The sequence below is a fragment of the Lutra lutra genome, chromosome 13, assembly GCF_902655055.1.
Source record: "Lutra lutra chromosome 13, mLutLut1.2, whole genome shotgun sequence".
NCBI lineage: Eukaryota > Metazoa > Chordata > Mammalia > Carnivora > Mustelidae > Lutra > Lutra lutra.
In genome coordinates this window covers 17,677,703-17,695,279 of record NC_062290.1, presented here as the reverse complement: position 1 = coordinate 17,695,279, position 17,577 = coordinate 17,677,703, and the positions used below count along the sequence as shown (strand labels likewise).

Sequence of the window (17,577 nt, the reverse complement as noted above, 5' to 3'; positions counted from 1 at the left end):
CTGGAATCCATGTGGGTCAGTTGTAGGGTGTTGTTTATAGAACTACAGTTAACACACAATATTAGTTTCAAGTGTACAACATAGTGATTCAACACTTATATATACATTATGAAATTCTCAACAAACTTCCAGTTATAAAATAAGTAGGTCGCAGGAATGCATAGTCACAGGGAATATAGTCAGTAATATTGCAACAATTTCACGAGGTGACGGACGGCAACTACACTTACTGTAGGATTTAACTGAACAGCTTCAGAGTCTCTACTGCCATGGCCTATAGTAGGATCACTACCCCAGAGGGGCTTCTTATAACAAAACGGTCTTTCGAATCCTCTTAGGACCTTTCAGAGATCTCTTCATACTCAGCCTGGTCATTTTTCCGGTACCTGAAGCTGGCTTTTCTATTGACTCCATCACATCCGGGCCTGACAACAGGCATTTCTGGTGAAAGCCTCCACCTGCTTAGGGAGGGACAAAGGAGAGGGGTAGGGGGAAAAACCCACAACAACCCGTGTTCCGTATTTCCAGTGCTTTTTAGGAACACCAGGAACCTTGGTTAATTTTGGAGTCACAAAAAGTCAGATGAGCACAAGCAACACATTTAATGTTGGCGACTTCAGAAAACGGCTTTTTTATTTATTTTTCTGCTGCATGCGCTCCTTTCCTGCAGGCTTGAGGCTCCACCCTAAACACTCAGCTGTTCCAGAAAAAGCGTAAGCTGACAAGGCAATTGTTGTTTCCTCAGGGAAATAAGCATCTTGGTGCTGCATTAAACCCATAGCTTCTGTTTTCTAACGAGCCGAAGGACATTTTTCTTTTTTCAATCAAACTTCCCTCCACCAGCCGATTTTCCATTTTCCACCCGTGCATTGCTCCCTCCACGTAAGTATCAGCATCGGGCCAGGGACCCCCACCTTGAGAGCGAAAGAAAAATGCCCATAGGTACCCCTGGCCATGATCTTCCTTTGCCCTGGCTCACTCTTTGTGACCTAAAATGGTAATATGGCCCCATGATAGCCGCTGTGCGGCTGGAGACAGTTCCCTCTAAGGGAGACTTTTCCATAGCCCCACAGAATGAGAGCTGGCCTACTCTTGCTCAAGCGGACAGACCACGGGCCCCGGAGTTGACCCTTTCATCCTCATGATGAAAACCACAACCTGAACATCATCCCGGATCTTCCCAGAAGCTCACCCCTCCTTAGCACCACCCATGGGCTATTTTTGGTTTGTTTGCTTTTTGGAATTAAAAAGAAAACAAAACAGAGGCCGACTATAAAAGTAGCCTGTGCCCATTCAAAAAAGAAGGTCAAAAATGCTAGGAAAAGTCGAAGGAAATCCGAGTCATCTGGTGATAGTCCCTATCAATGTTTGCCACTCTGGTCTATGTGAAGACCCCTTTGTTGTGAAGAAGGGACCTCACGGCTTCGTTTTCCTGGAGGCACCTGCTTGTTCTTCCAACCAGGGTGAAAGCGGGTGGGTTGGGGGGGAGGGTTGAGCCCATCCATCCCCTGATCTGTTCCCCAAATCAGGAAAGAGTGATTATCATCAACACTCTGGGGTCAAAACCAAGCCACTGCTTCTGCCTCTCACACTCTCTGCGATGATCCCGCCCACCCCTCAGGGATAACCTGGTTTGCTGTGCCCTGCCTCCCGGCCACCCCTCCCTGGCACCCGCTCCCCTCCCCCTCTATTCTGTGTCCGTGAGCTCGGTTTTGTCCGTGTGACTGTCCAGCTTGTGTGGAAGCAAAGGCTGCCTTTCCTCTTCCCAGCTGCGCCCCAGCCTTCTCCAGGCGCTGGCCTGCATGAGTGTCCCTCGGGCTGCACCCACCTACCCGGGCGGCGTGGGGGCGAGACGCCCCCTCCTCCCACCCCCTGAGCAGCTTCTGTGCTCGGTAGGGAAAGACTGACATTCAGATTTGACTTCGGAATTTGCCAAAGCTCGGCCTGCTGTGTTGGAAGCTGACACCACTCTCTTAGGCTTTAGTGGTCATCAGGCAGTCCTCCCCAGTGCGTTTGTGATCCTGGCTTCTGAAGAGCAGCTAGGAAGGAGCGCGTCCTCGTGGGCATGGGTCTTATCTGGGTGTCTGGCATTTTGCTCTGATGAGGTTTTCCCACTGAGGCCAACAGGAAAGGGACAGCAGTACGGTGCCCCGTGCATCGTGACCGCAAGACAGGGTTGGTAAAAATCACTGCTTCACTTGGCTGCAAAGCCAGGCTCTGCCAGGTGTTCCTGCCCATTGGCAACAGGCATGAGAGCCGTGCGGGGACACATAACTCAGCCTTTGGTTTTAGTGACCTCGATAGGAGCTGTTGTAAGAGGCCTTGTGTGCAATATAGAAGAACAGAGTTCAAGACTTGTCTTTGCCGCTAATTACTCTGTGACCTTGGTACATGACCTAACTCCTGGGGCCTCAACTACTTCATCGGTCAAAAGAGGGTGATCTCCAAGCCAGTGTCACCTCCTATGAGCCCATGAGCAATATTCCTGTTATCTGCCTCCATAAAAAAACAAAGGGAGGTCTGGGTGGGTTTGGTGGAGGACAGTGTGGGGTCACGTGGAGGCCAGAAACTGGCTTTTTTGATCTTAGAACAGAGGATGCATTTAAATAACCTAGCACGGTCACACCAAAGCAATATAATGAGAAGTTTCCTTTCTTGTTTCTTTACTTCTCTTATTTCATTATAGGAGATTCAGGTAACTTCTCCGCAGTGTTCCCGGACAAATGGCCCCGGAAAGAATGAGAAGAGTTGCAGGCTGGTGTGTGTGTGTGTATGTGTTGGTTGCGACTGTGACATCTTCCCTTCTCTCTCCATCCCATTTGCTGGCCAGCAAACTTGTGTTACGTCCCTTTCCTCTCTGTTCTGCCTCAGGTAAGATTTGCATCACTGCCACAGAGGGTCTCAGGAGGCCCCGCGGTGGGATCGCGCGTGCACCCCTGCACTCACACCCCGAACTCACCTCCTGGTCACTGAGCAGAGAGTCAGGTGAAATATGTGTTTAAAAAAAACAAACAAACAAACAAAAACTTCAGATGAATTATTCAGCTGCTGGAAGCCAACTTCCCCTGAGTAAGCTGCATATTTATCATAGACATTGGCTTAGCTGACCCCCTTGAAGACAGCTGTGAAGAAATCCACGAAGAAATCTTTTTCTTCTAGTTCCTTCTGATCTCTTACGTCTTACCTCCTCCTGTTCCCTTCCTCTGTCTTTTGCCTCTTCCTCCCTTCCTACAGCTCCTCCACCCAAAAGCACAAAAATCCACCCTCATTTGTCAATTTCAGGAAGTTTTCTATCAAGAGGCTTTCCTGACCGAGACAATGACCAGTGACCAATGAAGTGGCAAGCTGATCGTTCAGTATTCCTTCAATTACGTGACCCTGAACGAACGTGACACCCCGGCATTTCAAGGACAGGCACATTGGAACAAAAAGCTGAAATGCCATTTAAGATGACTTCTGAAGTACTGTTTATAAACCTCAGACAGTCCTTTAAAAAAAAAAAAAATTCTTGGGGATGCCTGGGTGGCTCAGTTGGTTGGACGACTGGCTTTGGCTCAGGTCATGATCCCGGAGTGCTGGGATCGAGTCCCGCATCGGGCTCCCAGCTCCACGGGGAGTCTGCTTCTCTCTCTGACCTTCTCCTCGCTCATGCTCTCTCTCACTGTCTCTCTCTCTCTCAAATAAATAAATAAAATCTTTAAAAAAAAAAAAATTCTTAGGAATTCTCCAGAAACAGAAAAAGAAATCAAAGTAGCTGAGCGGTCATGATCTTGAAATTACCTTGACACCCTGGGGGAAGGCAGCTCCCGCTAGAAAGATGCTTTTGAAAGGATGCTTCTGTACTCATTCTTCAGTTGGATGCATTAGTCTCTCATCTCCTTGAATGGATCCGGTCCTTGTCATTGTGCTGAGCCTAAATTGCGTCCCTTTGTGGTATTAGCCTTAGCGGAGTGAAGTCACCTTAACCCTTTGTGGATTTCATTCGGTGATGAATCTTCTTAAATGCAGTTGTTTGGTCTAACAAACTCTCTTTTTGCCATTTTCCTTCACATCTCATTCAAAAAAGAAGTTGGTAAACACCCGCATGTTGGAAAAGGACAAACCAAGGCAAATAATCCATAGGGAAGCGACCCCAGTCCGGGTTTGCAAATACGTGTTACGTCAGGTGTAGACTTACTAGGTAGCATCTTCTAAGACATGGAGCATAAACACTGTGCACAACAACCTCAGATTAGTCACACACACAAACCCATAATTTGATGTATTTTTAGTTGGTATCACTCTCTTCCCCCACCTCTTCTGTGGTAGTGTCATGCTCTCTATCTTTGTAGAGAACATCTTATTAAACTGCTTTTCAAGAGCTAAGCCCATCCAAGCCCCTATCCAGCCGGTAGTTTACGGCCATGTAATCACCAGAGGGGTATTTAGAGTCCTAGGGGGGAAAACAAAAATGAAATGCACTGAGTTCTGATCAGGCTGGCGGGTGTGTCCTGTCCGCCTCCTCAGAGCTCTGAGGCATCTCTGCTTAATCATCCTGAAATCCAGAACTGAGTTATAGGACAGAAATGCCAAGTGCTGAAAAAGGGATATTAAAAAAAATAAAAACACAGTGGGGTACCTGGGTGGCTCAGTCGGTTAAGTGGCCGACTGTTGACTTGGGCTCAGGTCTTGATCTCAGGGTCGTGAGATCAAGCCCCGTGTCTGGGCTCAGCGCTGAGCATGGCACCTGCTTAGGATTTTCTTTCTCTCCCTCTGCCCTTCCCCCAGTTGGTGCACATGCAATCGCTCTCTCTCTCTCTCTCTCTCTCAAATACATAAAAAAAAAGAAAGAAAGAAAGAAAATGGCGCATTGCTTCCATTTTTAAGCCTGAAAGACATGTGAGATTCCACACATTACCTTTTGGCATTTGACCAACAGCTGCCCTGAGTTTCAAAGATGAGCTCTGAGGGAAAACGGCGCTTAAAGAATGGGACAGAGCTTTCAGATGTGCGTAAAGTGTCCTGAGAGGTCCCTACATTTTCCTTGACTCTTAGGAGTTCCACACTTGCCTTTTATCTTCTCAGCACCAAAAGCAAGTAGACCTCCACCTCCGCTCCCTGTCCATGTTATCAGGAAGAAATTCCTCAAGTTTGCCCCAAAGTGTATAGTTTCATAAAACTCAAAGAGAGGTCTGCTTTAACCAGGCCCTTCTTACAAGTTTGCTCCTTTTTAAAAAGACGGGGATCTGAATTTTTAGGCCTGGCCAAAACTTTCCGTGTGTCCCTGCAGTGTATCTGTTGAATCCGGAGACCCTAGGGATGCTAGAGGCAAGTAAACCAGTCCTCGAAAATCAAAATAAAGGTGCTTTCCTTCTCAGCCCACAAGTCTGTGGTCACTGGAGTACATGCCTCTGATTATATTGTGGTTCGGTGACTAAACTTTCCCTTTAAATTAGCCAGAGTCTAGGGGCACCTGGGTGGATCAGTGGGTTGGGCGTCTGCCTTCTGCTCAGGTCATGATCCCGGAGTCCCAGGATCGAGCCCCGAGTCGGGCTCCCTGCTCGGTGGGGAGTCTGCTTCTCCCTCTGCCTGCCTCTCTTCCTGCTTGTGCTCTGTCACTCTTGCTATCAAATAAGTAAATAAAATCTTTAAAAAAAAAAAATTAGCCAGAGTCTAAAACTAAAAAAAGCTGAAGAGAATCAAACAGAACCCCTCAGCCAGTAAAGGACAGAAGCATTATATAAATTAGAAATCTGTAAGTCAAAATTCCCATCCTTTGGTAGGTTGAGTGTTTGTATTCTCTGTTCATGACAATGTACAACACATAATTGTCCATAATAAGTAGATATACTATATGCAAATATATTCACACTGTATATGTAAGACTATATAACATATGCCTTACGGAAAAGTAAGTTTATGTGTTTATACCTATGGAAATATAGTGTATGTAATACACTCAAAGATTGTACCTATTACATCCATTTACACACACTTGTCAAGGCTTCCAGATTTGTCCTTTAGGTTAAATATTACCTTATTAAGAGCTTTCAGCCGGTTACAAATGTCTTTTTGTTTGTCCCCCAGGCTACTATGGGGACGGCCTAAATGCCATCATTGTGTTTGCTGCCTGTTTTCTGCCAGACAGCAGTCGGGCGGATTACCACTATGTCATGGAAAATCTTTTCCTGTGAGTGCTACTTTTGACAAAGTGCTTGGAGTGAATGTCTGTGGCATGTCATGACAGATAGAGCATCTTTAAGAAGAGGAAACAGAGGATGTAGAATATTCTCTGCCTTTGATGAAAAGTCCATGAAATCTCTGTCAAGGAATATTGCTCAAGAGGCTAAAACCCTTAAAAGAACTCTTTGGTCAGCAGAATGAATTGAAAACAAAACGAACACAGTTTTGCCTGCGCTCTAAAATTCTGTAACATTTCCTTTGGGTAAAGTGTTACTTTTGTTCCTTGATAACATGTTCTTGTTGAGGCTGATGATAACCTAGGTCCATTGATATCATTCACTTGGGCCCTTAGTATATGATAACATTGTCGATATTTTTTGAAATTTAGGCTCTAACCCACACATTTTTTGAGTGTACCTGCATTAAAAAAAAAAAAAAAAGATAACCGTACAAATAAATGAGCAATACTCACTCTCAGAGAGATAATCTTAGGAAACTGCAATCTTTTCAAGGTAAAGAGGTAATAAGCACAACCATTCTTCAATGTCATACTCCCTATTATTTAAAAGTTATATAATTAGAGTATAAATAAGATGACTCTTTCACGTGGGAAATGAAAACACTCCTCTTCCTTCCTGTGATCAGATATGTAATAAGTACTTTAGAGCTGATGGTAGCTGAGGACTATATGATCGTGTACTTGAACGGAGCAACCCCAAGACGGAAGATGCCAGGGCTGGGCTGGATGAAGAAATGCTACCAGATGATTGATAGGCGGTATGTGGACTCCAATATTTAATCCCTGTTTTGACTTCCTTGGTAACTTCCATTTCTAATTCCTGGTCATCTACCAAGAATGTGATCACATTTTAGGAATACTCAATTGTGCAGAGTTGAGATAGTAAATTATAAATGTATAAAAATATTAAGAGAAGTGTCCCTTGATGGCCCATTTCTGAAATAAATCCAGATTTTGTTGGATGTCGTCATCTCAAACCTGATGATCAAGTCTATTCTAAATTTTTGTAAATGTTTGTAGGGAACATCTCTTTGCCACATGGATGTACGATTTATGCTGGTAAACCAGTTTCACATGACAAGTTTCAAGTTTTGTTATAAGTTTCACTTGACCTTGATGCTGTGTCTGTGTCTGGGGACTGTTTTGGTTCGGGCAACTGTCATGCTCTTACTTCATTATTCGCTGATCATTCAAGTTAACCACTAGTCCTTTTGGTGCCTTGGTGCACCTTTTCCCCAAGATGCTTTACTTCCATTGGTACTGGCTCGACTAGAACAAAATATGTTATATTCCCAACCACAGGAAAATTGTCATAAACCTACAAACTTACAGTGTCTCTGATAAGGGTGGCATCTGCTTAAATGTGGCTTCTTGCATGATCTTATATTAATGAAGGTCCATCTACTGATCCAAACATTTATAAAGTAGCATTGCTAATGTTGAAAAGCATGCCCGAATGCCAAGAATGTCAAAATGGTAACCTGAAGGCCAAACAACCACATGATACACTGTCAGTTGTTTCATAATACAGAAGAAGACACCAAGCTTCGTCAGTCCAATAAACTGGCTAAGTTGCTAGTAAGAGTGTGCTCTTTTCAAAATAGTAAAGATAATGCTGGCAAAAATGAAAAGCGTTGTTAAGCAAAAATATACCAGGATAGTTCTAGATTTAAGCACTCTGGAAATACGACCGTTCTATTTTTACATGGATTCCTATGGGAACACGAGGTTGGCATCATACAAGTTACAAATGGGATCTCAGAAAGTATTTTTTAAATAATCATGGTCATTCTGTACCTTCCCATCAGGTAATAGTAACTTACCTAGAACTCTCTAATAGTATAATATTCTTATTTGGGGATATACTTTCTGTTTTAACTCCTGCTAGAAATGGGTTATGAGTAATTCTTTTAACTTTTTTTTAAAAAAACAGGTTGCGGAAGAATTTGAAATCATTCATCATTGTTCATCCATCTTGGTTCATCAGAACAATCCTTGCTGTGACACGACCTTTTATAAGGTATGTATAAGGTATGTTGTTATAGAAAAAGTAGAAGTGCTACTAGTAGTTTTCTAAAATATGTCCTATAAACGAGAATTCATAAACTGAGGTAGTATTTAGGAAGACATATTTTGCCTCTGGCTTTCCTGGAAAGATATTTTGGACTAGCTAGCAAGAAACCTTAAGTAAGAATGAGCATTATTATAATAACTAATTTTCCCCAATATTACAAAACATTACCTCTTTATTACTTGCTATAACACAGATGAAGTGGTGGGATTTCCATGCCACATTCCAGATGGGTACACAATACCTTTAAGATTTTTTTTTTTTTAATTTATTTGACAGAGAGAGATCACAAGTAGATAGAGAGGCAGGCAGAGAGAGAGAGAGAGGGAAGCAGGCTCCCCGCTGAGCAGAGAGCCCGATGTGGGACTCGATCCCAGGACCCTGAGATCATGACCTGAGCCGAAGGCAGCGGCTTAACCCACTGAGCCACCCAGGCGCCCTACACAATACCTTTAAAGTGATATGGTATTTTGTAGAGAATAGAAAAGGCAGCATCACACAATAATGGAAAATAAAGACAAACCAAGGACAGAATCGGAAGCGATGACTGTCCTGATTCTTCTTCTTCTGAACAAATGTCATATAGGCCACCAAACTTAGGAAAAGAGGCTGGGCAGCCATTTTGAAAGCTTGTTTTGATTTCCTATGCAGATTCTAGGTTCCATGAATAGATATTCACCATCTCTGTTGTATTAGATACCATATAACCTTACGTTTTGGGGAAGCAAAGAAAAATAAAACAGGCCTCATAATGTGGTAACACTTGGAACAGCTAGGGACACCTGGGTGGCTCAGTCAATTAAGTGGCTGCCTTGGGCTCTGGTCATGATCCCAGAGTCCTGGGATCGAGCCCCGCATCAGGCTCCTTGCTCAGCAGGGAGTCTGCTTCCTCCTCTCTCTGCCTGCCTCTCTGCCTGCTTGTGTTCACTCTCTCGCTCGCTCTCTCTCTCTCTCTCTGACAAGTAAGTAAATAAATAAAAATCTTAAAAAAAAAAAAAAAGACTTGGAACAGCTAAATGAAAGGGACAGTATGTATTCCCTAGAGAGCTTTCGGATAAAATACGGTCTTACCCAACATCCGGATGTAGAATAGATAAATTGAAAGTTTTCTGTTTCAGAGTTACTAATGAATTTCTAAGAAACACTCTGATCACTTCTGGAGGAAAAAAAAGAAAAAAGAAAACAACTGAAAGTTTAAAAACTATTTTTTACATAGAATTTCCTGTGCCTTCCAGATCCATCCTTTTGTTCACTGGGCATTTACTGAGATACGGCATTTCTGATACTGCCAACAACTGAGCGGCATCATTCAACCTAGTTTCCCTCTAGCAAAGTTTAGTTCTTTACCATACTGTGTTCAATTGCTTGTAGTATATGTGCTGCCAAAGCAAGCACTGTTCAGTTGCTTTTAAAAATAATATGAAATAGGTAAGTCATACAAAAAGCCATTTATTTTAGTAATAGACAATGCTTTGATAGGGGTATAGGAATCAATGCACACTGAAGAATTATAAAAAGTTTAATGGTGGAATTTAATGGTGGAGCCTGGGTGGCTCAGTGGGTTGAGCCGCTGCCTTCGGCTCAGGTCATGATCTCAGGGTCCTGGGATCAAGCCCTGCATGAGGCTCTCTGCTCAGGGGGGAGCCTGCTTCCTCCTCTCTCTCTGCCTGCCTCTCTGCCTACTTGTGATCTCTCTCTGTCAGATAAATAAATGAAATATTAAAAAATAAAGTTTAATGGTGAATGCCTGGCTGGCTCAGTCAGTAGAGCATGTGACTCTTAACTCAGGATTGTAAATTCAAGCCCCACCTTGGATGTTAAGATTACTTAAAAATAGAAAAAAAATTTTTTTGAGTTTAATGGGTAAAAACATAAACATTAGTGTTCATATTCATTCACTGACATCTATTTAATAGTCTGGGCATTATAGCTATAAAACAAATAAGTTTCTTGATAAATAACCAAATATTTCTGTAAGAATACCAAAAATAATTACAATTCAATATTATTTATTGAAGGGAGCTTCAAGATAATAAGTCTAGCAATAATAATAAAATTATAGCAAATAGTATTGTGGTAAATTACAGAAAACAGTGGCTTACATTTATCAAGTATTTTCAGGCATTATTTCATTTACTTATAACAACTGTCCTCTGAAGCAGGGCCTGTTTCTCTTATATAGGAAACCTCCCTGAGGTTTAGGAAGGTCAGATAAATTGTCTACAGCAAGAGCAAGCCAGCCCGTTGTGTGACAGATCGGACGGCACACATTTTAGGTTGTGTGAGCCATCTGGTCTCAGGCACAGCTGCTCAGCTCATGTGCTCCATCAAAAGCAGTCACGGGCAGCATGTAGATAAGGAAGTGTGGCTGTCTTCCAGGCCACCGTGATACAGGAACACTGAAATTGAATTTCTTAAAAATTTTTACATGCCATAAGGTAGTCTTGTTTTGATATTTTTTCAAATATTTTTTAAAAATGTAAAAACCATTCGTAGCTGGAGAACTGTAAAAAACAGTCAGCAAGCTGGCTTTGGCCCATGGGCTATATAGTTTGCCAACCCCAGGTCTAATGTAATAAAGACTCGGGCTTTGAACCCAATTGTCCTCCCTGTAAAGAAAACACATTTCAAGCACTTAAACATTGTATCCTACAGTGGGGGCGCCTGGGTGGCTCAGCTGGTTAGGAGACTGCCTTTGGCTCAGGTCATGATCCTGGAGTCCTGGGTTCGAGTCTCACATCGGGCTCCCAGCTCCATGGGGAGTCTGCTTCTCCCTCTGACCTCGCCTCTTATGCTCTCTCACTCTGTCTCTCTCTCAAATAAATAATATAAAATTTTTTTAAAAATTGTATCCTACAGTCTCATCCTGTGAGACCCTCCTTGAGGATCCCCCTGCGAGTCAGTCTGCATCAGCATAGCCAATTCTTAGACCTGAAAAAAGAGGTCACTAAAATGTTCTAGGTCTTTTCCTATGATAGAGGTAGATGAGGAATTCATTTTTTTGAAATGTGAAGTGGAGATTGAGAGATTCATTAGCTCTGTTGCTGTCCTGAGGAAGCTCAGGGCCTAGCAGTTGGCATAGGCAGACAGGGGAGCAATTACAATGCAGGGTACCACTAAAGCAGGATGGGCGTGTAACTCAGGGCTCAGGGGAGTCTGGGGTAACGGGGAGAGTAGAAGATGAGAGTCTGCATCAAAAGGGGCGTTCCAGAAGAATGAGCCATCAGGGTGAGCTTTGAAGATCCGAGTGGACTGGTTAGCTGACCCCAGGTGGAACCACAGGACTGATTAGCTGAACCCAGGTAGAACGGACAGGAACAGACTCACCAAGGAGTGTTTGGAGAGCTGTACATTCTAGTGAACATTACCCTGGAGCTGGAGGCTCCCCCCGCCCCCCACGCCATCTTTTATCAGAACCTGAATTTAGGTCAGAACCTCCAGAGGAAGGAAGAGGCCTTACACAGCAAGCTTATCACTGGTGGTGTGTGTTCACCCACAACCTAGCAGCCTACAGGTGACTGTGCGGAAACAAAGTTATTCACGAGTCACAGCCAGTGGCCCGGGGTCAAGCTGCAAGTACATGTGAAAGAGAAACAGAGAAATGACCCTGCAGTCGCTTCCTTCTAGAATGCACAGTCGTTGAATGGAGAGGGAGGGGCAGACGGCTCAGCATGGTCAGTAGACTGGGGGAGGTCTTTTCATAGGAAACTCTTCAAGAAAGTTCAGGGCTTGGTCAAGTTCCCTTTCAAGTGGAATGATCCATTATAAAAATTAGTTTGCAATAGTACAGAAATGCCTTCTTCTTATAAAACACCCAATCAGGGGGGCCTGGGTGGCTCAGTTGGTTAAGTGACTGCCTTCAGCTCAGGACATGATCCCGGAATCTCGGGACTGAGTCCCACATTGGACTCCCAGCTCCATGGGGAGTCTGCTTCTCCCTCTGACCTTCTCCCCTCTCATGCTCTCTCTCACTCTCTTTCTCTCTCAAATAAATAAATAAAATCTTAAAAAAAAAAATCTAATCACTAAGAATAAGATCAAGTTTTTCCTTCAACAACAACCAGTTCCTGTTCCTCCCTCCCTTCCCAGAGGCAAATTCCTAGATTAGTGTCCACGGTATTTCATGTTGTTTTCTGTACATGTACACACTTCTAACATGATAATGTTTAGATGAGAGCTGTTTGTAATTCAGATTCAGTTACAGAACATGTTTTTGAACACTGGAACATCTGGCATGAACTCTCCAGCTAAAACTTAAAAGAAGAAAAAAACAAAATATTTAAGCTAAAACCTTAAGAAGTAAATGAGTTTACATATACTTTAAAAACAGATCAACCTTGGTAAATTCTGAAAGAACCAATGACAAGATTTTTGTTTGGTAAAAACAAATAAGCAAACAAAGCCAAACAAACCATAAACCAATGACTATGGAGAGTGGCAGGAACCCACCAGGGGCCATGTGATGGGTGTTATGAGTGTAGACCCTGGGCGGGGGATGGGTGAAATCAGTGATGGGGAGTAAGGACTGCAGGTGTTTTCAATGAACCCCGGGTGATGTATGGAAGTGTGAATCACTCTATCTATAGTACACCTGAAATGAATTTAACACTGTAGGTTAAAGAACTGGAACTAAAAGAAAAACTTAAAAAAAACAAAAATGAGTGTAGACTCCAGTCAAACTGCCCGGGTTTGAATCCAGCCTCTACCACTTACTGAAGGTGAGACCTTGAGCAAATACTTAACTAACTCCCTGTGTCTCGAGTTTCCTTATCTTTAAAAACAAAATAATGGGACGTCTGACTGACTCAGTAGAACATGTGACTCTTGATCTCAAGATTGTGAGTTCAAGTTCAGCCCTATGTGCAGCAGAGTTTATTTAAAATAAATGAAAAAGAATTTTAAAAGACCACTAGGAGCATCTTTTTAAAAGACAGAGAAGAAGGGGCGCCTGGGTGGCTCAGTGGGTTAAAGCCTCTGCCTTCAGCTCAGGTCATGATCCCAGGGTCCTGGGATCGAGCCCCACATCAGGCTCTCTGCTTGGTGGAGAGCCTGCTTCCCCCTCCCTCTCTCTGCCTGCCTCTCTGCCTACTTGTGATCTCTCTCTCTGTCGAATAAATAAATTTAAAAAATCTTAAAAAAAAAAAGAATAGCATCTCCGTCATTAGGCTATAAGAAGAAATAAGTGAGTTAATAAATATAAACCACTTAAAACAGTATCTGGCACGTCGTAGCTACTCAAATATGTAGTCTTTCTTTTTCGTAACTGCTGGGCCAAGGTGTTGCATTTTTCAGGATTTGCAAGAAGCAATAGCCTTAGAAGGGATGAAGTAGCCACTAATGGTATCTTTTTTCTTTTCTTTTCTTTTTTTAGTTCAAAATTCAGCAGTAAAATTAAATATGTCAATAGCTTATCAGAACTCAGTGAGCTGATCCCAATGGATTGCATCCATATTCCAGAGAGCATCATCAAGTAAGTCTGGATGGTTTCCAAGATTTGGTGAGAAATACTGCATGTTTGGAGAGGGAGGTTGGGAAAGAACTTTCTGGAATACTAGGAAAATGACATGATCTTCTATTTAAAATAAATTTTAAATGTGTTTTTTCTCATAACCCGTAGAGAACTTTCAGATCCTTTCACATAGTCTTCTCTTGGGGTTATTGATTATTGCTCACTTCACCTTGAATTTTGCTGCCATTTTGGGGATGGCGTGAAGTTAACATTCATCAGTGAACCTGTCACCTGTGTCTCCCACTCTCACAGACACCGCTGGGTCTGAGCATTTCTTCGGTTTCTTTATTGCCTTAGAGAAAGGAACGTACCCACATGACCCTGGGAAAAGGGGAGGGGGGAGGCTACCATTTCTCTGTTTTGCCCTACATCCTTTTCCTTCATGGTTCCCTTCAGATGAAAGGTAAGGCAGAGTGGTAGGCGGCGTGGTTAGGGAGGAACCCCTTCCTCAGGACAGGGTACTGTAGCTGCAGCCTCTCGGGAGCAAGCATGGAGACTGAAGGTCACTGAATCATGCTGTGAAAATAATGAGCAACAGTGAATACCAACCACTTGGAGCTGAGACTTAAAAATAGGGATACTGACAAATGAACCCTCCTTTTGGTTCATTGTTGCAAAGAACCATTGTTTTCTGTGAATTGTGCTTTTCTTCCACTGTGTCTGATTCACTCAAGTTTTTTTATTTGCTTAAAAGTGGGAGGAATTTAACCATGAGCTCAAAGAGAACAGATAAGGATACCACCACCCCAACCCTGGCCCCTTCTTCCTCCATAAGATGGATAGCAAAATGGGCATCCCGATTTGCACTTCCAAAAAAGAGTCCCTTGACTAGAAAAATTAGATTTAAAAAAAAAGAAAAAATTGGAAGGAAAGGACTCACATTTAGTGGCAATGCTCTGTGGGGCATAGACATGCTTATTTATATTACGTGTTTAATCTCCACAGTAAACCCCCTTCTACACATCGAGGAAGCTAATAGTAAAGAAACGTTACTTAGGCAAAGTGTAAGTAGGAGCAAGGATGAGATGGAACTAGAATTCACCCCTAGGTCAGCCTGGCACCGGAATTCCCATCCCCTTTTCTAGTAGTTTCCTTGACCTCCCTTAATTTATCTGTCTGAAGTCAAAGCTCAGAAACAAATGCATTTGGTTTTCCTTGTGCTGATTCGAGGTGAACACAGGATAGTGATTTGGCTCAGAACTGCCTGTTGGCTCAGCTGAATCAAGCAGTGTTTCTATCATTGTAACCATGGCTTCGATGCTCATCAGCTTATGGGCCTCCCATACCCAGCCTACCTCACCGCTCTGTCCTGCTGCCTCAGACAGGTGCATCCCCATCTCCAGAGCTAGTCCTCCTCTTTAAAAAAAAAAAAAAAAGTAACTGGAGGGGCATCTGGGTGACTCAGGCGGTTAAGTGTCTGGAAAAAGAGAAGGGAATGGGTGTTGGAGACTTAGCATTAGATCTGAATCTTCCTCTTGTCCCCCGAAGTCTCTAAGACTTCAGGCAACCTATTAAAACTCCATGTCTCAGTTGCAGCACCCAGAAAATGGGGAAGTAGGGGGCGATTCATAGAAAGGTCCCAAGGATTGAATGACAATGTACGTAATGCCTTCAGGAAGCCTCCTGGCCTCAGTTGGCAGTCCAGAATGTTATTTATCATACTGATGTTGCTGTTAGGGACGATCATATGGGACCATTTAAATGAGAAGTTAAACATGTCCGGGGCACTTTTCATTCATCGCCACCCATCATTTTTCAAAGGTTCCCGTTCAGGAGAAGTTTCTTCAAGGGGAAGGGTTCTGTCTGGAAGAAATTGACAACCATCTTTGTCCTCCCTGTACCTCCATGTTTTCTCCTGTCTTGTGCAATCCGTGTTCTCTGCATGTCCTTTCTGCCGCTTCTGTTCCTGGCCACCCTTGTGTCTCATTTTCACGTTATGCCATTTTCAAATTGATACGAGCCATGGCCCCTTCCTGTTACTGAGTAACATTCAGGGAGTTTGGTCTTGGCCAATCCCAAAACCAGTATTCAGCTAGGCTGGAGCCTGTCATCAAAGGGCTTAAATGAAAGAAAAACGTGCCCAATCTGGAATCCGATTTCTCGTCACTGATTACAGTCAATTCTTGTTATTTGTGGTAGTGCTGTTCTAGAACCCTGAGTGGCAAATACCGAACCGTTGTTCCTAGGGGAAATCCGAGGCTAGATTTCTGCAAGCATCTGGTGAATTTTCATGAGCCAGTTAACGCATAAACTTGCTCTCTGTGTGTTTCTGTTTAAAGACACCATATCTGATATACATTGTTGACTCACTAACATTGAATTCACGACCAACGGCGCCGTAACTCCTGCCTAAACAAAGCCTCTGTAACACACATACATTCTCCATAAGGCTCCCTCACAGCCTTCCTGTACTGGGGAACACCAACCAGCGCCTAAGCACTATGCTTAGACTAAGGCCGTGTTAAGTGGCAAAATCACTAAGAAAAAGCACAAACAAGGAAAACATGGCACTAAAGAGATGGCCGATAGAATGCCTGTTGACAGCACGAGAGCCTTGTCTTGTTCGACCTCAGCTGGGAACGTGCACAGCAAGGGACTCAAATGTTTTGCCGTCAGCGAAAGTCAGCAAGTGACCACAAAGGTGCCACGGTGTTCATTCTGGGGTTACAGGTAAACATTTCATAAATAGGCAAATTTGCAAACACAGTATCTGCAAATAATGAGGATTGGCGGTCTATCATTATGAATTCTAAATCATCGATTATATCCAATGAAAATAAGTCTTCTCCCCAAAGGCAATTTGATTATTCTTGGGGGGCGTGGAGGGGGGTTAGGCTTTTGCTCTCGTGTGTTGACTGTTCTTTAAACCACGTGTACCTGACATTTTCTCCATCTGTGTGCTCGTTCTCCTCAATGCATTCATTTTTTGTCTCGTAAGGTACGATGAAGAGAGATCTTATAAGAGAAGTGTGAGGTAAAATCTCCCGAGCTACAGTTCACGCTGGACCCTCTGTGTGTGTGCACCAGTGTCCTCCTCGTGGGTGACCTCAACATGCTACCAGAGCGAGAGGTCATTCTATCCGTCCCTTGTAGTCTACCATTCTGGGTCTTTGTCTTGTGTGTAAAGCTGTTGAGGTCAGCCTGATCTGCAAGCGAAACCCACTAAATCCAATCTGCCCTTGACCTGGCCCAGGCTGCTAAAGCTCTAACTCTACCCAACAGACTGATGTGGATGTTTTCGGCTTTATCCAGCCCGCATGTTTCTCACCTCTTTGCAACTTGTATATCTACCTTTAGGAAGGACTTTGCAAAGTAAACACACAGAAACACCGAAGGGGAGGACATGGCACCATGTCTAACGGGAGGAGCCCGTCTCGGTGCTCCAAAGGATGGTTCCTAACAGCACATACGCTCCACTTATGTTTGGCTCCGCTTTGCCGGGTGACTGTCTCACGCTGTGCTTGCTTCTTTTTTGTTTCTTTTCTACACCGATAATTTTTGCTCGTGCAGACTGGATGAAGAACTGAGGGAAGCATCAGAAGCAGCTAAGTAAGACTTGGTTTTCGTTCAGCAGCTGGCGTGATGTTGGCTTGCATTTCAGGAATGAGTTGGGAGGACGTGCATGCCTGGTGTTTTAGTCCTGCATCCTGAAAATAATGCTGCACTTGAAATCTTCCCTTTGTCCCACCATAGATACAATTTCTGGTATTCCCATCACCATCTATTTTCCCCTGGGATCCTGGTTATCTTAAGGAATGCCTTTGTTACTGTGGTTTCTTTTTTTTTTTTTTTTTAATGTACATGCAATTTTTGGCA

The 17,577-nt window shown here is 43.4% G+C and overlaps 1 protein-coding gene across 5 annotated transcripts in view; it reads left to right on the top strand.

The window, feature by feature from the left end:
- PRUNE2 (prune homolog 2 with BCH domain) overlaps window positions 1–17,577 on the top strand; it is a 261,380-nt gene that overhangs the window by 232,274 nt on the left and 11,529 nt on the right. For 2 of the 5 annotated variants that reach the window (XM_047699659.1, XM_047699660.1), the window contains exons 13-18: window positions 2,687–2,695; window positions 6,067–6,169; window positions 6,808–6,939; window positions 8,115–8,201; window positions 13,624–13,722; window positions 16,700–16,735. In XM_047699659.1, coding sequence (XP_047555615.1) covers window positions 2,687–2,695; window positions 6,067–6,169; window positions 6,808–6,939; window positions 8,115–8,201; window positions 13,624–13,722; window positions 16,700–16,735 — 466 coding nt within the window. Of the gene's footprint in view, window positions 1–2,686; window positions 2,696–6,066; window positions 6,170–6,807; window positions 6,940–8,114; window positions 8,202–13,623; window positions 13,723–16,699; window positions 16,736–17,271; window positions 17,311–17,577 lie in introns of all 5 variants that reach the window. The other 3 variants (XM_047699657.1, XM_047699658.1, XM_047699662.1) reach the window with 3 other exon arrangements.